Genomic DNA, 26,574 nt, shown 5'->3' on the forward strand with positions numbered 1-26,574 from the left:
TTAATGTATGATTATTTGATTTGAAATTATTTTGTACTTACTTTTCGCCACCATGATTGGCCTAAATGAAATCGACAAGCTATTAATTGTACATTTTCAAAAACTTCATATGCGGCTTGGTGAGCAGCCTTTTCAAAGTCAACGTATAATTTTTTTAATATGAATTGACTTCCTGTATATTTTATACATATGTCTTGTAGGAATATCCACATTTTTTTATATATATATATTTTGATTTTTCAAATAAAAAAAAATAAACCAATGACAAATAATAACCATTTTTATATCCATGAATAGTATATAGTAATCAATACAATCATGTTTAATTATAAATTGTAGGTTGAAATCACAAGTAATACATACAAAACTATTGTCTGCAGGAATATTTATGAATGGTTGTCCATGGAACTTAAAATCTTCTTGAGTTTTCATTAAATTCAACTGTAAAAAAACGTCTTCCGGTGACTTCGGCAATTCGGGAAGTATTTTTCGTCGTCTATCATACATAGCCTTACGAACTGTTTTTAAATCTTTATGAACAATTGAAGACAGTTCTAAATTATTTAAAATTTCGTTTCTGATTAATTTTAAAGGTTGAGTTGACAGTGACTCTTCAGCACGTCTTTTACAATTTTCACGTAATACTTGCCTTTCTAATTTACTAGGTGAATTTCCTACATGATTATGTTGTCCACTTGATTTAATAACAATATTTTTATCTGGCCCAGAATAAATCATAGCTGTACAAATATTTTTCGTGCATCGCCATTTTAATAACTCGCCTTTTTTTATGAATCCAATAAGTCTATACTTAAAGCTCCAACATTAGCTAATTCTTTTCCTCGCTCTGATACAATAACTTTTATTTCATTATTTTCCATCGCGTTCGATGTATATAAAAAAAGTTAAAATGTCTAAAATAAAACGGTGTAACTTGTAACGACGAACAACCACTAACTACTAACACCTGATAGTACTGAGTCTAAGTTCTACAGCTAACAATACAAAAGCTCGCTTCTATATTTTGTGTAGATAACAAATAATATCCAATTTAATAGAAAATCGTAATCGTCAATGTATAGATGTACATATTTTGATTTTACGATTATGTCGTTTCCTAAACAACTTTTATATTATTTATCGATTTTCTTTAGACTCGTGCCGCTTTTCAAGAGATGGGAAACCACGAATGAAAATAATCACCATGCTCTACGGTTAAATACCTCCCATATGAATATATATTGAATACGAGTATTTCAAAAGACGCTTGTAGCTCGGTTGTAGTCGGATAGAAAAACTGGCAACGCTGCATTCGTTTGACTGTGCTCAATTGGGCTATTAAATATTATCGACCGTGCTCAATCGGGTTTTTCAAAAATAGGGACTGTGCTCAATCGGGTTTCAACGGAAAAATGATATTGATTGTTTGTAAATTGTGATTTGAGTGATACTGACAAAAACCTAGTAAGTTATTTAATTATATACAGATAGTATTGTACTATGGTACAATACTAATGATGAATCATTTTTTTAAATTTACAAAATTATAAAGTACATATTTTTTTTTGTGTTGTATAAAAATGTATATATTTATACAAAAAAACTCAAAAACTATTATGTTTTTCTATACATAATGAGTAATAAGTATTTAAATGTAAATTAACAAAAACACATTCGGTGGTGCTAAGCACGCCCAATCCCCCCCAAATTGCGCCTATGTATATAAATGATATATCATATTTATCAATGAAAATATATTGTACAGTACACAATCAATACCCGCATAAACCTGTTTATTACCCATCCCATATAATACCCTTCTTGAATGTAGAGAAAAACAACGACGTCTAGCGGCCAAATGCACGTAGCCGCTACCAATATTAACTATAAGATGGCTTTCTTTATATTATAAAATCAATGGTTCAATTTAGTAAATAACATTTTATAAAATATGTGAAGTATGGACATTCAGCCCATGGTTCTTAACTCTGCATCATAACTCTGCATGTAACTTATAACACATGACAAATGTGTATTTCGTAAGGTTGTATTTTATAGTTTTAATAGAAGTTATAAACATGTAAGGGATTCATTTAATCAATGGCGTATTTAAGGGGCAAATGCCCCCAATGGCAAAATATTCTAACTTTTATTATTGATGTGTTCATGATTTTTTTAATTTTCACACCTTTTTCGGTATTGTTTAGTATTTTAAGAAATATTGTTGAGCATCTAATAAGAAATTAAAAAAATTATACTATACCTAGTCACCTAGGTAATAGTGAAATAGCAAAATAGGTATATTAGATTTATTATTCGATAAGATATTATATTTTCGTTCAATGTTTATAATAAATACTCGGGTACACAAAACGCGATATTCACTTAAGGTCACATTTAAAAAGTTTACAAATGAAGTAATATTGTACCTAAAAGTGTTCAATGTATATTAGCATTTATAAAAGAGAATAGTTTAGTTGAAGTATATCCTTATATTGATATTGCTCTAAAAATGCTACTATATATGTACCCCTTCAACAGAAAAATCATTTTCTACATTAAAAAAGGACAAAACTTATTTAACATCAACAACGAAAGAAAATCGTCTTAATTAATTAACAACCCTCAACTTTAAGCTGATTTAACGAAAACTATTAATTTTATTGATATTATTGAACATTTTTCTTCTCAAAAGTCAAGAAAAAAATTATAAGCTATCGATTATTTTATTATATATAATTAATAATAAATATAATATATTTAATCTAATAAAATCCATGTATTGTTAATCATTGTGTATACAATAAGTATTAATTCCGTTTTCTATATTTAATATATATATATATATATATTATTTATGTATATTATATATATATATTTTTTTTTTTTTAAGAAAGGAATATTTACTGAAAAAAAAAATTAGGTTAACGTTAGAATATGTATTACTATAAAATTATCTAATACAATATAGCAAAACAACTGATTTATAATTTGTTTCATAAAATTAATTTTTTTGTTGCTTAACTTTGAATTTATTTATATATTTTTTTTTTTTTTTGGTAAGTAGGAAGGGCGGAAAAATGATTTTGCCCCGGGGCGCATATATATTAAATGCGCCACTGCATTTAATTTGTTTCAAAGTAGCGAAGAAAAATGTCCAATGAAGTGAGAACATTTTTTTGAGATAAATATCCATTTTTTTCGTGCATATACCCTTAAATATATTTACCGATACACCACTGCGTGTAGGTAGTTATTTGCTTTTCTAGAGCGTTTTACTTATACAAAATGTAAATAAATAATAAATATAAAATATAAGTGATCATTTATAAATATAATATACTCCTTTTTTTCTGCTGCATTTGTCTTCTTCAAATTTTTTATACATTAGTTATTAATTATCAAGAAAAGTAATTCATTCTTTATTATTTAGTTTTTAAAATTGTTCTTTAGTATTTATGTTGATAAATAATTAATAACTTAGGTACTATTAACTTATTAAATAACTCAGATATACATAATAAAAATTATCAGTATCCTATCACTTAAATATTTTAAAAATCAATTAATTATATTATAAATAGTTGTAATATAGTAATATTTGAGTATATAATTAAATATCCATGATTCATTATATCAATGCTATAACTTTATGTATGATAAACCTATTTTATTTATCCAAGATAATAATCAATATTAAAGAATTATTTCACAGACTCTTGGGAGAATTCTATTACAATAATTATTTCTTTTACCTAAACCTAAAACATCAAGGAGAGGAGCTATTTTCAATTTGTTTCCCCCACCATAATTATATATCTATATCAAACAAGGTATGCAATTTGTTTATAATTCTATTATAAATGACATAACTTTAATTTTTATTTCATAATTTAAATAGTTTAATTTTATTGGAGTATAAAATATAGTAAAAAGTCCATAAATTTGACTATTATCTGAAAAACCCGCTTAAATCCGACTAGCATAACCTTATTAATTCTAGTTGTAGGTCTGTATTTTTTTGATAATTTTTATTCGTCCTTTGTTATCAAATAATAGAATATACAAACCGTAAAAAAAATCTAAAGGGGGAGCACCTCCTTCGCACTCCCTAAAAACTGCTACTGTAACATAGATATTTTTTTAATTGTTTTTATGCAATCATGTAACAAAACAAAATTGTGTATGTAATGACTAGGGATCATAACTTGTAAACATAAAAAAATCAAGATATGTACATGATATACAACTGAAATATTGTTATAATTTTTTGATATATACATATATTTAACAAAATTTTGTTAAAAAATCATCAGCAGTAGGGATATAAAGTATACTAATTTCTTCTTTGATTATAAAAAATGTTGAAATATACAAAAAAAAGTCAAATTGAATGTAAAAATACAAATAACTAATATTAAAAAAGACTATTTTTTATATTAATATTTATCTACTTTGAAGTGACAATATACGCATAATACAATCCTAAAAATATAAAAATAGTCAAATATATTTTTTTAGAAAATGCATGATATGAATTTATAATATACATAGATATAATCAGAATCATCAAAACAAATATGTAAATGCTGCAACAAGCCCAAGTAATAATCAAGATAGAATAACTATACTATATAATATATATATCATATATAAAATAAAATATATATATATATATATATTAAATACATATATTATATTGTATAAATAATAATGACTAAAATTACATAATTAAAATAAAATCACAAATTAATACTCTTCTTAAATTTATTTATTTGTGTCTTAATAGCTATTACGGAAGTTTGAACTAAAATCTCAAACCCACAACTTTCAATAACATTGAATAAACTTACATTCTCAGTCAGTAAATTAATCCAATTATTACTTCAAGGTATTACAAAACAATTGCAAGTAATTTTCTTAGTATAACCATAAAAAATATCATCATAAATGATTCAACTTGGTTTTAATTAATATATCTCTGATTGATAGGATTATTTGGTGACTTCATCCATTCTTTATTCATCAGTTGTTTTACTTGAGATAGACGCATGGATGGATTTTCAGAACGTAATCTTGGTAAATTTTCTGCTTCAAAAGCAGTATATGCTGCTTTAAGCCTTTTTTCAGGATGCTTGTCCAAAAATTTTTGAGAAGGGCTATAACAATATATCAACAGGTAAATATGGTGAGTAAATATAGAGAGCATATTTTTTATTAATTAGTAACAATCTTTAAACAATCTTAATAATCAAATAAAATTAATATTTACTTTAACATATTAAGAGCCTCATCAACTGTCCGTGCTTCTTCGTCATGCATTGTCAAACGATTCAAATTTTCTTCAATTGGACTTTCATCATTTAAAGCCATTTCCATCTTAGGAACTGATGGAGTATCGAGTTCTTTCTAAATTATTTTTTACTCATAAAAATCTCATATGATAATTTTATAATTTTAAAACTACATACCATAAGTTCGTGTCTAGTAATTTTTTGGTTGATTTGTTTTGTCTTGATTTCACGAAGTTCTTCTTCCAAAAGTAATTGTGCTTCTCGTTTCTTTTCTATTTGATCAATTCTTTTCTTTTCTTTTTCTTCCTGTTTTTAATTAATATTTATGGTAAGTTTATAGTTAATAAATACATTTACCTAATTAAATTTGGTAAGGTAGATTTGTTATGTTTTTATTTAATTTATATTATATATAAATTAATAAAAATATTAATTATATTTATTTTTATGTGAAATAATTTCTTATACTTGATTAAAACATAATATATGATATAAATTGATTTATTTATGCAAAATCAAAAACTTGATAAATACGTATCACCAACTAAAAATTATGTTGACATACTTTCCATAAGTTCTTTAGTTTATCGATCAATAATTTTTACATGCATACAATAATATGTAATTTTAGTGGTTGTTATATAATCTTGGGCATTCCCAAGGGAGGGGAGGGGTCAAGATATGGAACTTATCCTCCCCCTAGAATTTTAAATTTGTTTTCTCCAAAGCATTATTTGTAATGCGCCAATTTAATAAACATAGATTACTTTAATATAAGATATATATTATAGGTACATAGAAAAAACTATCTTTAATAATAATTGGATTATTTTATCTTATTGTATATCTTATAATTGAGGAAAAAGAATAATGTATAATAAAATGTAAGTATAAAATGTAAAAGTTTTCATTTAATTTTGCCCCTCTCTTAAAAAAATTTCTGGAGACACCCATGTGAAGGAACGATGAATTATTCTTTGATACAGAAACCTACCTTCCTTTTTTGTTTTTTGGCAGCATTTTTGTCATCATCTTTCCACAATTCATCTTCAATTGCTTTTTTTTTTTTTAAATCTGCTTCTTGCTTAATAGCATCTTTGCGAGCTTTGGCTTCCAAGGCTTTAGAATTCATACCAACAAATTTTTTAGGCATTTTGAACACACTACGATTAGAAAATAAAAATATTGACATTTAAATATTTGTCTAAAATGTATTTGTATAACCCACAATAGTATTGGAAAAAATGTAAAACTTCATAAATTAAATTGGTAATGGTCCTTAATTTAAATGTCTGAGTTAACTAATTATATATTAACTTTAATAACCAATATAAATATTATTTCAATCGTACCAAGTTGTCTCCTAGAAGATTCTTTGCACTAATTGCAACTTGAAAATGAAACTATGTAAAGACTAGAAACTGTACTTAATTCAATAGTCCTGTAGTTGGACTTTCAACCTTAACAAATTTTTTTTGCGAACATCGGATTGTATTTTACTTTGACTGATAGTATGATAATAGATTGAGTAAGTCTACCGGAGTTAGCTATAGATAACGATATATTGTTAAATATTTTAGTGGTTTGATCAAAAATGACACTGATAAGAAATCGCACAGGCTCTTACGGGATCAGAATAATAATATTATGAGCTAAAGGAACACCAGTGCCACCACCGGATCACGGAAAAAAATAAATATTATACACAAAAAAAGAGCATACTACTTTCGCAGGCGATACTGCTTTCGCCCAAAAATGACCTTCCTCTTTATGCCCACGTCCTCTTATCGACCAAAAATGAAAAAACAGTTTCCTCTTTTCGCCCATGGTTTCACGTTTTACATTTTAGAAACCACTGTCTCAAAATTAACAATTTTTAAAAAAATCATATAATAATCAAATAAAAAAATAGAAAAATATATAATTATTAATAATAATTTAATAAGTGTTAAAAATAAGTATTTAAAATAGTGCTATCGATGTAAAATAACTAATAAGTAATTTGATCAGGTTACTACTTAAATAGTTTGTTTTGTTGTTGTAAAATAATACAAATATTCATATTAATTATGACTTTTAAGTAATTATGACGTTTATTAAAGTGTTTTAAACTATATATTTCGATAGAAGAGTCGGCACCTTTATACACTTTTCTCGACTGACTATATTAATAACAATCAAAAACGTGATTTTATCGAATATCAAATATGATTTTTTTAAAAATTATTAATTTTGAGAAAATGGTTTCCAAAATGTAAAACGTGAAACCATGGGCGAAAAGAATACAATTTTTTTTTGGGCGAAAAGAGGAAACTGTTTTTTCATTTTTGGTCGAAAAGAGGACGTGGGCAAAAAGAGGAATGTCATTTTTGGGCGAAAAGAGTTAGCCCACTTAGCGCCCACTTTAGCCCACTTTAGCGCATTTAGTTCTGTGCGCATATCGACTAATGGTTGCTCGTCGTCGATTTCTCAATTATTTCGGGTCCTATCTTAACAAAACGTGAAGTGGTGCAACTAGCGGGTAATTTGGCAAAATAGAACTTTGGGGCCCCTGATTTATCGAGGGCCCCTTAATAATGTCCATATAAAAATAAACGAATCGATTACCGTTAATAAATACGTACAAACGTTATTTTCTACTGAAAATACCAATCTCACCAATCGACTTCGACTATCGAATAAACCGATTGTGTACAAATTGAATGTAATCGTTTTATTTAACCACAACCGCATGTATAAATATACGTACAATGTAATACATAACTTATTTGCTGTGGCGCAACTAGCGAATAAGTTGGCAAAGTGAAACTTTGGAGCCCCTTAATAATGCAAGTGATTGTTTTTTTTTCTGCTTCAAACATCTATATGTTGCTTAAAATTATATATTTCTGCTATAATTATACTGTTATTGTTATTATTTTTAATATCCTATGGGGTATATTAAACTACAAATTATTGATTTAATAATATTATAAAATTATTACTATGGCTAAATAATTAATAGGAGCCAAGTATAGTATACTTGGAATATCCAATTTTATTCCTGTTTAACTGATTTTATATTAAAAGTTGATATTAAAAAAAAAAAAAAAAAAAATAGTTCTTAGAATTATTTTGGTTTAATTAAATTGGTTTATTTTGTATAATTAAATAATCATTAATTTATTTATTACATTGATTACCTATGTCCTATACCTACCTACTATTATGACAGAATTTTTAAATTATGAATAAAATACCTATAAAAAAAAATTGTAGAGGCCCCCCCCAGATCTTTACTCTGGATCCGTGCCAGGACTTAAGGACCCTCGAGTGTCTAGTTGCGTCAGTGAAAACGTGTAGGTATATTTAATAAATTATAATGTATAAATAATTAAATAAATATAACTTCAATTTTTTATTAAATATTGTGATATATAGTGATATATGCGATATATATATATAGTCCTAGTGATTATGTTTTTCTTGAATCTTGTACATTTTTCTTGAATAGCTTCAATTTGTATGATTTGTACTTTATTAGTCAATTTAGCTGTTATATTATCATAAAAAGTTTTTACTTTAAATTATTCTACATAATGTTTTATTTTTTTACTACGAAATATAATTTATTTATTTACCAAATATTTTAAAAAAAATTGCATTTAATTTGAGCAACACCAGTTGACATACAGGCCCCTTACTCTTAAGACTTAAATTGTAGGGTGTCATTTACAACATTTTGGAAGATGCCTGGCAACCCCATGCGCACGCCAATACGTCCAATACGCTTTCAAATTTCGAGTCTGTTATTTAAATTGTTGAAACAATTGTACATTCAAGTAAAGTGCAATAAGGGCAGACTCATCAGGCTGACTGGCTGCAAGCAAATATTTAGAGACGATAGAGAAGAATTCAGGAGTGGCTCTAGAGCCTTGGTTAGGATGGGAAGAGGGGGGGCAAGTTATAATTTTACAGTCTTATAACAAAAATGTAGTACAGTAGTAGAAAGTCGAAATCGAATTTTCTAGAACTAGATTCATTGGTCGTCTAGACGGCTATTTTGAAATTTGCCATAATTACAATAGCGAATTGACGCTAAATCATGGCAAATGTGAGAGAGAAAAAGCATAAGATTACAATAAGAGCCCAACGGACAAATTTAATTAATTTAAAACACTTTGAATGTCGTCAGCATCTATTTCTGTGTTCCTGTTCGTTGTCGTGCACTCACCTGTTGTTGTTAGTAATAATATTGGACTTAACCACAAGAGCACTCATAGAAAAATTCTCAAGGGGGGGGGAGACAACATTTTAATTTATCAATCTATTCATATATAGGAATAACCCACGATATAGGGAGGGGCTTACAATTTTACATTATACTATTACGTTATATATATTAAACTGAAAGACTATAAAATAAAAATTATTTAACCAAATTACCACGAAAGTAATTTATTGAAATTTTTATTTAATTAATAATATAAATTGGACACATTAGTTATATTTATTAAAATATTAATTTACAACTATTATATAAATATTATGGTTGTGTACACACACCGTATTTACATATATACTTACCGTATTTCTGGAAATACACAATATTTTAAGAATTGATAATTATTAGGGCAGAGGACTTGTAGCTCTAAAAATTCACCAAATATGCACTAAAATATAAAAAATATGCATTTTAAAATGAATTTTTTTGAACAAAAAATAAGCATTTTTCTGTATGTTTTTATTATAATGAATATTTTATTCATAACTTTATTTAACAACTTACAAGTTACAATTAATTAATTGGGTTTATTTTATGAGTTTTATTATCTGGATACTTACTTTAGGCATTTTTTATAATAAATAGTAAATAGAACGTGTTTGGACTGTCAACCATTGAGAAACACAGCGATTGCTGAAATATGAATGTGTCCGATGTCGGTGACCGCCGTCCCAGTGGCCCAATCAACATTTGTGCGTTGAACAATATTATCTCATCTGTCTATTTTTTTGTATAAATAAAATTAATAACCCGACAATCAATCTAATCAACTGTGGGATTTAAGTAATAAAAACCACTCGCAATTTAATTTAATTAAAATTGACACTATATTATATAAATATGTATGTACAAATATCGATACGCGTTACAATTGCGGAGGAATTGCCGAATATATCGCGAAGTGTAATTCACGGTGTGTCGCGGATTGTACTCCCGGACTGACTGACTGAATGAGCGTCTGACCAGCCGGTATATATAAATATATGTCGGCGTCGATTGTCTAGAATATTCTCGAAAATACCTTAACGAGATAATCATCGCATATTCTAGAATATGGGATTTCCCCTTATCCACTGACAATATTGTAAACAACTTGGACGATTCGCGGTGCGTTGTCTACGTCACCACATCACTCCCCTACAAGTGACGGAGTCAAGCATAACCTACTTGAAGACGGTCTAGAAAACGAACTCTTCTTCCGGAACGTGTCCTTTGATCCTCCTTTGTAATGGTATTCGGTGTAAATATCTGAATTTCTCTCAAAATATCTTCCTTAGAATGGTCGTCTACTATGATGTAGGCCGGTTTAAGTCTATCAATAGTTACTCTAACTTTTTTCTTCTTTATATCAATGACAAGTTTTTTTATTTCGACTTATGACTCTATAGGGACCATCATAGGGCATTTGTATTCCATTTTTGGGTCCGTCATGTCGAATGAATACGTACTCTGTGGTTGCAAGGTCTTTGAAAACAAAGTTTTTCTTCTCGCCATGTCGTGTACCATTGACAGATCGGATCTGCTGATGTGATGTCGAAGATCTTTGATAAACTCAGCTGCGTCGTCGAACTTGGAAGCATTATCTTTTGACGTTAGGAATTCATCAGGGAGTCTAAGTGGCTCTCCATAGACTAATTCTGCACAGGTGGATTTAAGATCGTCGCGCCAAGCTGCTCGGATGCCCAATAAGACTGTCGGAAAAGTTTCTGTCCATCGATTATTTTGATGACATTTAATGGCGGCTTTAAGCTGCCGATGGCTTCGTTCCACCATGCTATTTGCTGACGGATGATAGGCCGTGGTTCTAAGATGGTTCGTGCCAGTCAAGTTATTAAGTTGCTTGAAAAGGCATGACTCAAATTGTCTTCCCTGGTCTGTTGTGATACGAAGAGGGTTACCAAATCTTGCGATTCAAAGCGTATAGAAAGCTCGTGCTACGGTTGCCGCTTCTTGATCTTCCAATGGAATTACCTCAGGTCATCGAGTAAATCTATCGATACACGTGAGACAATAGCGAAATCCTTCAGAATAAGGCATAATGATTAGATTGAATTAGAATAATGAATTAGATTCTAAATGAACATGTTCAAATCTTTGAGACGGTAAAGAAAATGAACTAAGAGGTGCTGTGACATGGCGCGTGATTTTGGCTCGTTGACATTCTACACATGCCCTCGCCCAATGTCTGCAATCTGCGTCAATTGCTGGCCACACAAATCGCTGTTTAACAAGCTTCGTCGTGGCCTTGACGCCTGGATGTGCAAGGCGATGTATATTATTGAAAACTTTACGTCGGAATGGCTTTGCGACAAAAGACCTGACGGTTGAAGTTAATACGTCACAGAACACCAAGACATTTGTACCTGGTAATTGAACTTGCTTGAATTGTAGTCCAGTGTTTTCTTTTTCGTATTTTTTAATTCATCGTCTCCCTGTTGTGATATCGCTAATGCAGTGTAGTCTATTGTCTCTGACAAGACGTGAACGCGAGATAAGGTATCAGCCACGATATTCTGCTTACCTGGAACATACCTAATATCCGTGGTGAATTGTGAGATAAAGTCTAAGTGCCTGAATTGTCGTAGTGTGCATTTATCCGATTTCTGCTGAAATGCAAAAGTGATGGGTTTGTGATCAGTGAATATAACCAAATCGCGTCCTTCCACAATATACTGAAAATGCTTGACAGCAAGGTAGATCGCGAGCAGTTCTCAATCGCAGGCTCCGTATTTCGTCTTGGTCGCTGTGAGCTTCTTGGAAAAGAAGGCAAGAGGTTGCCACTCATTATTGATGAACTGTTGGAGAGTTGCACCAACTGCGGTGTTTGAAGCATCACTTACAATAGCCAGTCGAGCGTTCTCGCATGGATGTGCGAGAAGCGTGGCTGTGACGAGTTTCTCCTTGCATTTTTCAAAAGCCGAAATAGCCTCTGGTGTCCAGTTAATAGGTGACTTACCTTTTAAATTGGGTATCAAAAGATCACTTAGTGGTGCTTGTGCGTCTGAAGCTCCAGGTATAAAACGACGATAGAAGTTTATCATACCCAAGAACTGTCGTAGACCCTTAGCGGACGATGGCCTCTTGTAGCTCAAAATGTCAGTGACTCTGTCGGGTAGAAGATGTGTTCCTTCTCTAGAAATCATGTAGCCTAAAAACTTTACTTCTGACTGTCCAAAAACGCATTTTTTTGGATTGACAACCAGAGAGAATTCGCGTAGACGCTCAAAAATTATCTGTAAATGTTTGATGTGCTCTTCCTCAGAAACAGATGCCACCAATATGTCGTTAATGTAGCTGTAACAGAAATCAAGTCCAAAAAGTACTTCGTCAATAAATCGTTGAAACGATTGTGCTGCATTTCGAAGCCCAAAAGACATAAAGAAGAATTCGTAAAGTCCAAATGGTGTCACGATTGCGGTTTTAGGAATATCTTCTTCAGCTACAGGCATTTTATTATATGCTCGGACTAGGTCGATTGTTGAAAAAATCGTTTTACCATGGAGAAAGTGTGCAAAGTCCTGAATATGACGAACCGGGTACCGATCTGGAATAGTCTGAGCATTTAGAGCACGGTAATCTCCACAAAGACGCCAGGCGTCCGTTGTGTTCTTTGATACCAAGTGTAATGGTGATGCCCAAGGTCCCTGGGACGGTCGAATAATGCCTAATTGGATCATAGCTTCAAACTAATTTTTTGCTGCCTTGAGCTTATCAGGTGCTAAGCGTCGTGGTTTACAAGATACTGGGGGTCCTGGTGTCGTTTGAATATAGTGTTTGGTGCTGTGCCTAATGTCTTTAGGCGCTCCATATGGTCGAGTGATCTCGGGAAATTTCCGTAGTAAACAGTCGTATTTCGTTTCTCCCACGACAATCTTTATGGATGGTATGGAGGATTCAGCAGCGTGACCATGAGCGGTGAGTCATGTAACACCGTCTAAAAAACATTGATTACGCACGTCTACCAATAGATTGTAATGACTCAAGAAGTCCACACCAATGATGAGTTAGGATACTTCCGCAATCACAAATGTCCAAGTGAAATCTAGACGAAGTCCGAAGTTGAGGCTGAGCGTGATAGTACCGTAGGTGTTAATAGGCGTGCCATTGGCTGCTGATAAGACGTAATCGGATTTTACTCGACGGTCTGGAACAGCACTGCGTGGATAAACACATAGGTCGGCACCCGTGTCGATGAGAAATTGAATTTGAGAAGTTCGATCAGTAATGAATATACGGCGCGGGGACGGACTGGCTTCACTGGCCGTCATCAGTGATGACTCGTCACGTTACCCGAATTACAGGTACAAGGTTCCTTGCATTTTCGCGATTGTGATCCAAAATGCCAGTGATACCAGCATAATCTATTTGCACCATGGAGAGTACGGCTCCGAGATCGAGATTTTGAGCGGTAAGTACTTGAGTCCGGATTACGCGAGGGACGAGTATTGATCGCTGCCACTTCACTTCTCAACGTCGCAATTTCCTGAATTATACTCAAGGTAAAAGCTGAGAAATTTTAAGATTCAACATGGTTTCAAGAGTGTCACTTCTCGATGTCTCTGCTATTTGAGGTAGCAAAGGACCAGATGCATCCGCGATGTTGTCTGCATGGACAGCGAGTTCTTCAAGCTTACTATCTTGTACAAATATCGATACGCGTTACAATTGCGGAGGAATTGCCGAATATATCGAGGAGTGTAATTCACGGTGTGTCGCGGATTGTACTCACGGACTGACTAACTGAATGAGCGTCTAATCAGCCGGTATATATATATCGGCATCGATTATCTAGAACATTCTCGAAATTACCTTAACGAGATAATCATCGCATATTCTAGAACATGGGATTTCCCCTTATCCACTGACAATATTGTAAACAACTTGGACGATTCGCGGTGCGTTGTTTACGTCACCACACAACAACTCTTGAGACGTGTTTTTAGTAAAACCATGATGGGTCTGGGAAAACTCAAAAACCATATTAATATTATGATCAAAATTTAAAATAATTTTAAATTCAACGTTATTTTGTTTGTATAAACATTATAAATAAAAATGTCGACGAAAAAATATTAATAAAATGATAAATTATTTAAAATATGCATCTAAAAGTATAAAATGGAAGAAATATGCCCTAAAAACCAAAAAAACACAAAATATGCATTTATATGCAAAATAAAATTTCAAAACTAGTTTTGTGAAAGCATGAAACGTATTTGTTTCGCACTCTGCTATTTTTGTGACTATGCAAAAAAAAATATGCAAATGCTACAAGTCCTCTGCTCTAATAATTATCCATAGAATAGAAACAAAAAAGCGTATTGTTATTTATAGCTGATAACCTGATTTTTCAAACTAAATAAATAGATTTTTCATAATCAAATTATTGATTTTCATATATTAAATTAAATTTTTAAATTCTATTTAAATAAATATTTTCTAATCATATTAAACATTTTCCAGGGGGGACATGTCCCTCCCTTACCTCCCCCATTTAGGCGCCCTTGCCTAACCAACAGTTATAATTAGAGACCGAAATAATATGCGCTTAAGATTTTAAAAATTAGATGTTCTTATGCTTTATAATTTCATCAAAACAATATTTAATAAACATAAATATTCTTTTTTTTGGGGAAATATGATTTTTCATAAAAATGTATTAAATACTGAAAAAACAAATAATCACAGCTTATAAGAATTATAAATTTTACTTTATTAAAGGAATGAAAATATAGTTAAATTAATTTTAATACTTAAAAAAATATTCAGTCATATTTAATCTATACTACGGTGATATAGAGTAATATATTCCATAAACTTATTCGATGGCATGACTACTTTGGTTACCCCTTGTTATGATAACGCTAATCATAATTACAATACCCTTTGATCAGGTAATATCTTTAACGTTTCCTATTGTGATAGCCAAGTCATTACATTTCCTAGTCTTGTGCCCTCGCTTTATTTTTTTACTCTGTTTTCACAAACCCAATTAGTTCATTCTAATCTTACAGCAATTACCGTGGTAAAAATGATTTTAAATAAAATTTTAAGGAACTCGAAAAACATTAGCTCCAAGGTAATATTTTAACTAGATTATTAACACTTTTATACTTACTTACACTCGTTAATTTTTTTTTCTTGTCAAGATCAATGGTCATAGATTTCAGAGTACGTTGATCATTGCCGAACATGACAACGAAAAACTTGCTGCAGTAACGCGTAACGCCCTGACAGCTGCGAAAAAACTTGGTGGTGAAGTATCTGTACTTGTTGCTGGTACCAAAATTGGATCTGTATGTTTGAATATAAATTTAAATTTTTTTTAAAATTATTGGCTTTTTAACTTTTTTACTAAATTATGTCAATTCTCATTTTATTTTTAAATTCAACATTAATTAATATACCTTTCCAATACAAATTTATATCTATTTATATTTCATAATAACCTCAGTGATCAACTGTATCAAGGTTAAATCCATATTAAGTTCTTAGGTTATGTATTTCATCTATAAATACTTTAAAAAGTTTATTATGTAATCATTCTTGTATTGTAATGTTTTCTACTTTTGTTTTTTTTTTGTTACATTTATACTGTTTTATAACACGTTTAATATCTTAATTTTACAATACTATTAATTATTTTTTAGTTTTTATTATATATAGAACCAAAATTCCTTATCATATTAAGCATTAATATATTATAAGCTTAGTTATTCTAAGATCTTTGACATATCTCTAAAAAAAAATTGATTACATACTCAATACCTAGGTATATTATGTATATTTAAAATTAAAATGTACATTATATTTTATAAATTTTCAACAATAGGTTTATTTATTATATTATTAATTAATAGGTAGTAGAAGAAGTATCCAAAGTATCTGGTGTTAATAAAGTACTTAAAATTGAAGGAGAAGAATTTAAAGGTTTTCTACCAGAAATTGTAGCTCCCCTAGTATTAGCCACACAAAAACAAATTAATGCTACCCATGTATTAGCTGGCTCCAGTGCCCAAAGCAAATCACTTTTACCTCGAGTAGCTGCATTATTAGATGTTTCTCCAGTTACTGATGTTATTAACATCAAATCTCCTGATACCTTTGTGCGAACAATTTATGCAGGTATTATTTATCATTTCTGAATTAAAATAATGTTTTTACATGATTCATTTTCATACACTTATTTGTATTATATTTTTGATTAAATAAAAACTTAATTTAATTTTGTAAATTATGTTTTTATAAGGAAATGCTGTATTGACTTTAAAGTCTTTGGATTCTGTCAAAGTACTTACTGTACGAAGTACTAGTTTTGAAGCTGCTCCTGATGGTGGTTCTGGTACTGTTGAAGACGCTGTACCTTCAAGTAGCTATGAAAAAGGAACTGGTTCCGAATGGATTAGCCAGGAATTAAGTAAAAATGACCGACCAGATTTGGCATCTGCCAAAATAGTTGTGTCAGGAGGTATTTTAATGTTCTTATGTATTATAAATCTTAGTAAAATGATAACATTTTTTATTTATTCAGGACGAGGTGTTAAATCTACGGAAAATTTCAAAATGATTTATGATCTAGCTGACAAAATGGGTGCAGGTGTAGGAGCTTCGAGAGCAGCTGTAGATGCTGGATTTGTTCCAAATGACATGCAAATTGGACAAACTGGAAAAATTGTTGCTCCAGTAATTTATAATATTCTTTTTAGATAATGTTAATCAAAATATATTGAATTAAAACAATTTTTATCATAGGAGTTATATTTGGCTATTGGCATTTCTGGTGCTATCCAACATTTGGCTGGTATGAAAGATTCTAAAACCATTGCTGCCATTAATAAGGATCCTGATGCACCAATTTTCCAAGTAGCGGATTATGGATTAGTTGCTGATTTATTCAAAGCTGTTCCCGAAATGATTGAGAAAATTAAATAACATTTTTATACTGCTTTTATGTTATGTTATAATTTGTTTTTATTTTATTAACTGTTAAAATCATTATATTTTGGTGTCGTGATAAATTACTAAAATACATTAAATATAAATATAAATAAGAGAAAATAATTATATACATTTTACTTTATAAATACATATTTATTTGAATATCCTATATTATTTACTTTAACAAATCCTTCAACCATATTAGTAAAACTTAGTTTTTATATTCATTATTATAGAATATGGAAAAATAAAAAATTATTATTTAAACTTTTTAATTTCAGATTCTATTGAATAAAACAGATGTACCGATTTTATAATGATATGTTCTTCACAATAACTACTTTTGAACTTTGGAATTCCTTATCCTTAAATTTTTTTTTTCAAAATTCAATGAATCTTTATATCAAAAATTATGTTATATTTATATTTAGACTGTCATTAATCTTTTCCTTGTGAATTCGAAATAATTAATGTGAAAAGATGATTTAATTTTTAATGGTTTCATATCTATATGTTTAGATTTTAAATAGTTAATATTAATACTGCCTTACGCTTATTAATTAAAATTTGTATTGAATATTTTTTGAAACATTCATTCAACTTATTTGCTCTATCTATACTAAAAAAATTCACTCTGATCATATTTGGACTTGAAATTAGTATTGAATATAACCTGTTTTGTTACTATATATATATATATATATATATATACATATATTTTTTTTGTCTAGATCAATGTATATAAATAATAGATTAGGTACATTTAAAATAATTTTCATTATAACAATGAAGAAGAATAAAATGACAGCCCAAGCAACTACAAAAAAATAGTGTATTAGTGTATTACAATGTGTATTATAAAGTGAAATAACATATTATTTTATTTATAAATATATTTATCAATTATAATAATATATAATAATATAATCAATAATAGCTTTATACATTTCAAATGTGTAATAAAATATATTAAGAAAAATAATATATACAGAAATAATAAATTAGATAATAATAAAAATTATATTTTTAAACTATAATACGTTTTTAGACATTTTACAATGTGTACACCCAATTCAGGATAATAGCATTGGCACTATGAATACAAACATAATAGGCCTAAAATATTATAATATGATAAACAATTAATATGCATTGCTGTAATTCTTACTACTTAAATTTTTTTTTTTTTTTATTAACTTGAAAATTGTACTACATTAAATACAGAAAAATATTTATCTATAAATTAAATTAATTTAAAAAAAAATTGTATCTATTATTTATATGATACACATAAGGGTAAAATAAGATTTAAGTTTGGCATGTATAATACTCATTATTGTTGAATATTGAGTTAAATTAATGGACTTGGAGTAAATAAATTTGAATTATCTTCCTTGTTTCCTTCTTCAGCATAAATTTCCAACTTCAAATGCTCACATTCAATACTACGCAAAGGTACTACCACAGGTGATATCAACAAAGTGTTTTTATTTTCACTTGGTATCAACGGAAATTCCTAAAAATTAAAATATAATTTGTCAGATTACATTAATTAATATATTGATAATATTTTTTTTAACTTGTAAATTATTATATAACCTACTGTTTTACAATAAAATAATAGGACAAAAATATATTTTTACATAAATTACTCTAATAACATTATAATATCAATTTTTATTTTTATTCACATTGTATAAAGAAACAAAAAGAAAATCAATTTTTACTTGAACTATTTTACTATCTGGCCCACATTACACTTTAGTAATCTATAATTTTAATTAAATATATTATAAATACATACTTCTGTATCCTTTTGGATTTCAATAGAACATGTTTCAGTTGTATGAATATGAATTTGAAATGTACAACCAAAAGGCAAAGGATTTAAGAGAGTATCACTAACTGTTAATTTTAAACAGAAAGCTCTCAACATTTGTTCTAATTTTACCAAGTATGGATCTCTTAGATTCCTAAAGTTAAAAATATATAATCACTAAAAACATAATTGTTCATTAGAAACACAATTAAACAAAGAATATTTACGAAAAATCTGATAAATCCATTTCAAGTTCAACATTATGAATTTTGAACACAAAGCGTTCAACTGCAACTCCAAACTTGTTATAAAAACAAACATCTAATTTGCATAACTTTTTTAATAATAATATTTTTTTAACAGCATTGAGAGTCCCATTTATGTATGAATTCAATTCTGGATAAATAGAAACCTAAAAAATAAAATAAATCAGAATTTTTTTTAATGAATAATATAAATTGTAATAAATTATAATAATATTTATAAAATGTATATAATAATATATTTTTTTATAATACATATGTCATATCTAATAAATAGTAAAAGCAAAATAAAATTAATAATTAATTCAAATTTTTGTTTATAATTTATCCACCTTACATATAAGATTAATTTGATTATAAGATTCACTTTATGTTGGTCTCAGAGTGGGTCATATAAGCAACGTTCACTGTACCAATGATTCAAATTTATTTATTATTATTCACTTATAATTGTTATTGATTGACTTCAAGTAAAACTGAAATTATTTCTTACTATAACAAACCACAATTTATGTAATTTTTTAATTATTTTTTTTTTTTGAATTGGATAACAGTAAACTTGTATTAAAATTTAAATATGCCAATATATTTAAAAATGTTTTTGAAAATTTTTCACAACCAGTCTAGTCCTTGAGTAAAATTGTCATACAATTAATTTACTATTTAAAGCTTAAATGGTATTAAACACTTCATTTTTATATATAAAAACAAAACTCTTACATGTACTGGAACGTTGTATTTCTTCTTCAGTTCAAAAATACCTTCAGGATAAATTTTCCTAGCATACAGTATACAGTGAATTGAAACTTCTAAAAGTTCTATAAGTACAGATGCGCTATCTATAACAAAAGTTGAGTTAAAGTAGTAGATTCAAAAATATTTACTAAAAAAAAATAAAAATATTATTGGTAGGTATGATGCATTTTTCGTATAATTATGAAACAACTAAACCATACATTAAAATGTATGTCACAATAAACTGTTGTACTTAACATAATTAATAAATTTAAACAGCTAAGCTTGAAAAACAACTTTAAAGGGAGTAGGTACGTAACAAATATAGGATCATACATATATTATCATTGTAAGTGAATTAATAAATCGTACCTGAAAATTTTTCTTTACTCATTGCATATCTCACTTGTTTTTTAACTGCAACATAGGAATCCTGACGAATGAAAACTTCAAACAAGGAACGGTATTTCCTGGAATACTCATTTAACAAAAAAATATATGGATATTTTGAAACAATATGAATAATTAACAAAACTTTCAGTCTACTGGCTAGATGGTTGAGAACAATTAAAAAAATGTGTTGTCTATGACAATTACAAAACTTTAAAAATATAGCACAGTTGCTCTTCAGCTTAGCAGTGATCAGTGGTCACGGACTAGTGATTTAATATAAAATTTACTTTTAAAATACTTAATATCTTAACCATGAAGAATAAAGATAAGCCATAACTCATAATCTGATCTGTAGATAATAGTATTGATCATCTTTTCGTACATTCTTATCTACAATCTAAGATTATGTTATTCTAAGACCGTGACTACTATATAATTGTGTTCCACAAAAATATGCATTAATATTGGATAGCAACTAACTAACGAATTATTACTATTCATTCGAAAGCCATATGCATGGTAGTCAATGTTTTTATTTGTTATCACATTATTAGTTTGAATTTATTAATGTATTGTTATTGTATAAGTAATGCTTAAATCATTATTGTACTACATAATATTGTATACCAAGAATAAAAAGAACTGTAGTGCAGTGGTTCTCAATCTTTTTAGGACCGCGACCCAAATTTTCTTCCAAAAATCTATCGCGACCCCATAGTTTTACATTTACAGAATCAATAAAAATAATTTCAAAAAACAAATTTTTTCTATTTTATTACTTATTCACTACTTTATAATAATAATAATATAATACTTAATTAATAATTAGGCGTATGTGATAAATATGCTTGTTTCTTTAAATCTGTATAATTAAAAAAACTTCTTGCGACCCCCCAAAAATTGACTCGCGACCCACAGTTTGAGAAACGCTGCTGTAGTGTATACTGTATATTATCATGATGAAGTTCTAAGGTATAATATATTTATATATTTATGATAAGTACTGAGTAAAAACTTATGGACAGGTATAATTTTTTTTACCCAAAACGTTTAACTGATGTTCAACTCAATAAATTCTATGATAGCAAATTCAGATCTTACAAGTGGTTGAAACATAACAATTTCAATACTTTTCTTTTGTATTCTGTTACCAATTTGAAATGTGTGAAAATATGATATTGATTATTGGTTGAGTACCTTCTTGTTCGTATCTGGTTATACTTGTTTAATCTCTTTGCCAAAGTTCGTACAATTATAATATGAATAATTTTTTTCTAATATTATAATTTATTACAAGTACATTTATTACATAATACACGTAATTAACAATTATATTTTTTAATAAATAATATATTATATAATATTGTAATAATATAATCAACTATAGATTACGCCACGTTGGTAAAAATTATAGTTCCTAAATAAATTGTGAATTATAAAACTTAACGCGAAATTGAGTTGTCGTAATACAATGTCTATATGTTAATTAAAAAAGTATAAAGTAATAATGACCAAGAGGAAAATAAAAAACAATTTTTGTTCTAATAATGATGATAAAAAAGATAGGTTGTAGATATTAAAATTGTAGTTAGTACTTCTTTAACAATAATGAGCATCAGTAGGAGCATCAGAATTTACTTGAGACCCTCTGGAGAAGATCTCAAGGCGCACCTTAGAATAATCAAATTTAATTCATAAACGTGCTTCATCATATGAGTAATAATGGTTAAGTTATAACCACTACTGATGCTAGTTCATTAGGAGATATCCACACAATATATAATAAATATGAAAAGATCCTAAAAAGTAGAGCGTAACATTAAACTACATCATACCAAACAATTTTTAATAACTTAAATTTGTCTTGCATATAATATAAATATTTAATAATTATTTATAATGGGCAACTATATGAGAAAATTTAAAATTACAAATCGAACAGCTAATAGGTTATGATTAAACAATAATAATCTAGAATGTTCTGACCAATGTCGATAAGCGCTATCTAGCGAAAAAAAATTAAACCGTCAATAACGTCGTACCCATGAATAATTTGGGCCATGATGACTAGAGATCTCTAGCTTTAATGGTTTAGATATTGTTCATTTATTTATGTTGGATCGTTTATTCTGATAATATCCACATTTTTAATATTTTAAGGAAATCCAATCAACAGTCAAGTATTTTCATTGGAGATACGACTATTATTCATGAAATCATTACGAAAGTTATTAATTAATTAATGTAATAATTTATCCGCTGGGAATATAAATTTTACATTGAATCCATATGAGATTTATTTCGTTTCACTGGTTATTAGAGATAGGAATTCCAACTCATTCTGCTGAACTGAATCTTTCAACTCAGTTTAGTGTAATGAGTTGAATCAAAGAATCGACTCTTAAATCTTCAACTCTTTGTTTGAATCAGATTACCATTACTCTAATCAACTCTTCAAGTCTCGACTCTTGATTCGATTCACAAACTAATTATGACTATAAGCGTAAACGTTACGAATTTTTCTCAGAAAGTCAGAAATCTTGTTTTAAGAAACAATAGAAATATTAATAAGCAAATCCAAAGGGAACTACTGTTTAAGTTGGTATTACATTTTCCGTTTGGATTCGCAAACCGTTATCAAGGGAGTCGAGATTTGTGTATCTACAGTAATGCAATTATGAGTTGTGAGTTTAACTGAGTCACTGAGTCCCAACTCTTGTAAAACTGATTTGACTCGTCCAGTTCATTTTTTAAGAGTCGACTCACTAAGTCGACTAGCTCATGAACTACACATCCCTATTGGTTATCAGATTTCAAATAAATGGCTACTGCTGTACCTTGTACTATTGATTTTATAATATACATACATAAATAATAGTGTAATATAAAATCAATGCTTATATTAAATAGCCATTGCGTTTGAATTTGTACGCATATCTCGGTAGGTACCATAAAATGTATAATATTATGTTCTTAATTGTATAACAATGAAAAAAATAATTTTTATTTATTTTGACGAATTTTTTTCTTAAAAATATATTATTAAACAACAATGAATAATATGAAATTGTTAATACTGCTACGAGTGAAAAATTACAATTAGTATAAATTTAATTTTAAAATATAATTGTTATTTTCATATGTATCTTAATAAGTTGTATATTATTATATTTATTATATTACAATTTATTCACAATTTCTTTATTGTAAATTTTATTTTCAATTAAAAAAAAATACTTATTAAATTATACTTAATACTTTTATTAGAAACACAGTTAATAACAATTATTATACCTAACCTAATTAGGTTAAGCTATTACCATAGAATAATAGTATTACTCTATGGCTATTACGTATATTTACACTTTATTAGAATTATAGGTTTACATTTCTTATTAGGTGTAGCGAATCGTTAGTTTCTTGCAAAAAAAATAATATTTTAAGATAATATTATTAATATGTATATTTATTTATGTAGTATAAAATTTAAATTATAGTATCATACTTTATCAGTAAAAGCCTCTGATCACAAAACGTACAAAATTTCTAAAAAGTAGCACAGTCCTCGGTAGTATAGTGGTAAGTATCCCCGCCTGTCACGCGGGAGACCGGGGTTCGATTCCCCGCCGGGGAGGAAAATTTTTTGAGCTTTTTTTAAATTAAATAAACATTATTCGTATATCACGTAAATATTTATATTCAAAATATTCTCAAAAATGTCATCATTATGAAATTAATGATAAATTTTGAAAGTTACAACGAAAAATGTTTTTAATATTAATATTACAATATTAAAGCCTTTGGTATAAAAATTAAAAATTAATGCATCTTACGATATTGTGTCTTGACTATTATTTTTTAAGCTCAATTACATTTTTAATTGAAGATAAACGGTGATTCTAATCTTATAATAGTATCACTAAACATAATTTAAACATTTATTATTAAACATCTAGTGTTTGGTTCGATTCAATTTGACTCATCACTAATTTTTTGGTTTGAAAATGATTCAAATATTTATATATATTTAGTTATTACTTATAACTAGGGCTCGGATTTTTATGCGAATGCATATTCTTCTACAATTCATCTAAAATAATTTGATTACATAATTGTAATTATAAAATTGTATATAGTCCTATGGATGATTTTTGTTTTTGCATATTTAAGTAAAAATGACAATGAATATTTCTTTATACTAATTGCATAAAAAAATCCATATTTTTAAATAATAAATAAAAAGTATTTTAACTAAGTCTATTGAAAAAAAATGAGTAATAGACATAATAATAGGCATAATATATATATGCTTTATGCTAAACATATACTATTACAAATATTGTCCATAAATCCAGGGTATTTTCAAAATAAAACAATTTGTAGAATATTAAGCGGAGAAATAAGTAACGAAAATGAAGTCTTTGTAGAATTGTTATCTGAGACATATCTTATTTTAAATATGCAGTAATAGTGTCTTATGACATAGATAGAAGTTTTTCTTAGTAAAAATCTATGCTACGTGAAAATCGTAAAAGTTTCCATTTTAAAAATCTGAAAACAAATTTTGTAACTCCGTGTTGGTATTTGTTCCAAAATTAATATTTGTTGTTGTTAATTCTGAATTTATATAGTTGATTGATAATTATTTATTTAATAATTTACTATTCCGTAAAACCTATTTTTAATTAATTTTTTGAACATATAATAAAGAACTTTTTTGAATTTTTGTAGGTATGTATAAATATGTGCAATGCATTGCACATTGTGCATATTCAACAATATTTTTTGCATAAAAATCTAGACGTTACTTATAACTTATTATGATATTGCATCTCAAGTATTTTTTTGTGTCGGCAATTGATTTGAATTAATCACAAATCTTAAGAACAACCCAGTGTTTAGGTATCTAATTACTTAACTTCATTGCTCGACTTGAGGGGGACGCAGGGGGTCGGAGTACCCCAACTAATTTTTAGAAATGTTAACGTCCCCCTACTATTATTACGCTATAATCATAATGCTCAGCCAGTTTTGGGGACGTTCTTTTTTTTAAAGTAAATAGAGTCCCCCTTTTTTAATTATGCCAAGTCGAGCACTGCTTAACTTTGTATAAATATAAATTCATGAATAATTACATTTCGAATAAGAATAAAAAATTGCATCTATCATTATAAAATGTTTACCTATATAATACAAGTTAAAGAATTCGGTTTATGTTTCAGATATTATGTTTATATTTTTACACATCAAAAATGACTCTAACCTATGAGTATTATCCTCTATACATACTCATATCTCATACCTCTAACCAGTGGCGTATTTACAGGGGGGGATATGGGGGATAGATCCCCCCCTTGACCTTTTTTTTTTCCTAGGTAGCTATAAGTTGTCTCATTTTCTCTAATATTCTTAATATGATATTACTTTCAAGCATGTATGTTTTCTGTTTTCTAAATGTTCTAGTCGTGGTAATTGTACCGCTCTGATAGTCTGATATACTAATCGCCACTAATTGTTTATCGTTGGCGGCATGTACGACTATCAGGCAACAAAAACTATACCTATATTATGCTGTACTGTATTTTGTACGTTTCTGCGAATTATTTTTCATGCAAGAGTGTTTATAATAAACCCGATAAGCAATCGGTAAACAAAACAAAATGACCATGAGGACCGTGGATTAACCATAGGGCGGCCGGGCGGGTTTATTTTTAGAAAATTTGTTACTAGTAGATTTATGGCTAATGTATAGCTATATATATATATATTTTATCGTATGATATTGTGATTCGTTAAAAGTAGATATGTACGGTCGTTGGACGTTGACGGATAGCGACGCCGCGCCATTCCGAGTACTGACTTACTGCC

The 26,574-nt window shown here is 28.5% G+C and overlaps 3 protein-coding genes and 1 non-coding gene across 4 annotated transcripts; 2 read left to right on the forward strand and 2 right to left on the reverse strand.

Moving 5' to 3' along the window:
- Positions 1 to 4,716: 4,716 nt before the first annotated feature.
- On the reverse strand, positions 4,717 to 6,881 carry LOC112694215 (coiled-coil domain-containing protein 124). The gene is made up of 5 exons (XM_025569627.1): positions 6,647 to 6,881; positions 6,289 to 6,457; positions 5,472 to 5,600; positions 5,273 to 5,409; positions 4,717 to 5,159 (listed from the first exon to the last, which is right to left on the reverse strand). Exons 2-5 carry the CDS (start codon positions 6,445 to 6,447, stop codon positions 4,967 to 4,969), a joined length of 618 nt encoding a protein of 205 aa, XP_025425412.1. The 5' UTR covers positions 6,448 to 6,457; positions 6,647 to 6,881; the 3' UTR covers positions 4,717 to 4,966.
- An 8,564-nt stretch (positions 6,882 to 15,445) lies between these two features.
- Positions 15,446 to 17,507, forward strand: LOC112694217 (electron transfer flavoprotein subunit alpha, mitochondrial). The gene is made up of 6 exons (XM_025569628.1): positions 15,446 to 15,637; positions 15,708 to 15,854; positions 16,419 to 16,683; positions 16,808 to 17,026; positions 17,090 to 17,241; positions 17,311 to 17,507. Exons 1-6 carry the CDS (start codon positions 15,590 to 15,592, stop codon positions 17,488 to 17,490), a joined length of 1,011 nt encoding a protein of 336 aa, XP_025425413.1. The 5' UTR covers positions 15,446 to 15,589; the 3' UTR covers positions 17,491 to 17,507.
- Positions 17,508 to 18,761: 1,254 nt separating this feature from the next.
- LOC112694218 (mitotic spindle assembly checkpoint protein MAD2B) lies at positions 18,762 to 21,346 on the reverse strand. The gene is made up of 5 exons (XM_025569629.1): positions 20,686 to 21,346; positions 20,299 to 20,417; positions 19,543 to 19,727; positions 19,301 to 19,469; positions 18,762 to 19,012 (listed from the first exon to the last, which is right to left on the reverse strand). The coding sequence occupies exons 1-5, from the start codon at positions 20,705 to 20,707 to the stop codon at positions 18,848 to 18,850; spliced, it is 660 nt and encodes a 219-aa protein (XP_025425414.1). The 5' UTR covers positions 20,708 to 21,346; the 3' UTR covers positions 18,762 to 18,847.
- A 2,922-nt stretch (positions 21,347 to 24,268) lies between these two features.
- Positions 24,269 to 24,340, forward strand: Trnad-guc. The gene has a single exon. It is a non-coding gene; the product is annotated as a tRNA-Asp (tRNA).
- The last annotated feature ends 2,234 nt before the right edge of the window (positions 24,341 to 26,574 follow it).

Source organism: Sipha flava, unplaced genomic scaffold (genome assembly GCF_003268045.1).
Source record: "Sipha flava isolate LNK unplaced genomic scaffold, YSA_version1 125_pilon_pilon, whole genome shotgun sequence".
Classification (NCBI taxonomy): domain Eukaryota; kingdom Metazoa; phylum Arthropoda; class Insecta; order Hemiptera; family Aphididae; genus Sipha; species Sipha flava.

Coding starts and splice junctions, on each gene's coding strand:
- LOC112694215 (XM_025569627.1), bottom strand. CDS start 6,447: ATGCCTAAAAAATTTGTTGGTATGAATTCTAAAGCCTTGGAAGCCAAA. Junction 5,410..5,471: donor TTACTAGACACGAACTTATG/GTATGTAGTTTT, acceptor AAAATAATTTAG/AAAGAACTCGATACTCCATC. Junction 5,160..5,272: donor GAGGCTCTTAATATGTTAAA/GTAAATATTAAT, acceptor ATATTGTTATAG/CCCTTCTCAAAAATTTTTGG.
- LOC112694217 (XM_025569628.1), top strand. CDS start 15,590: ATGATTTTAAATAAAATTTTAAGGAACTCGAAAAACATTAGCTCCAAG. Junction 15,638..15,707: donor CGAAAAACATTAGCTCCAAG/GTAATATTTTAA, acceptor TTTCTTGTCAAG/ATCAATGGTCATAGATTTCA. Junction 15,855..16,418: donor CTGGTACCAAAATTGGATCT/GTATGTTTGAAT, acceptor ATTAATTAATAG/GTAGTAGAAGAAGTATCCAA.
- LOC112694218 (XM_025569629.1), bottom strand. CDS start 20,707: ATGAGTAAAGAAAAATTTTCAG. Junction 20,418..20,685: donor GAGTAAAGAAAAATTTTCAG/GTACGATTTATT, acceptor CTTTTGTTATAG/ATAGCGCATCTGTACTTATA. Junction 19,013..19,300: donor AAATCCAAAAGGATACAGAA/GTATGTATTTAT, acceptor TTTAATTTTTAG/GAATTTCCGTTGATACCAAG.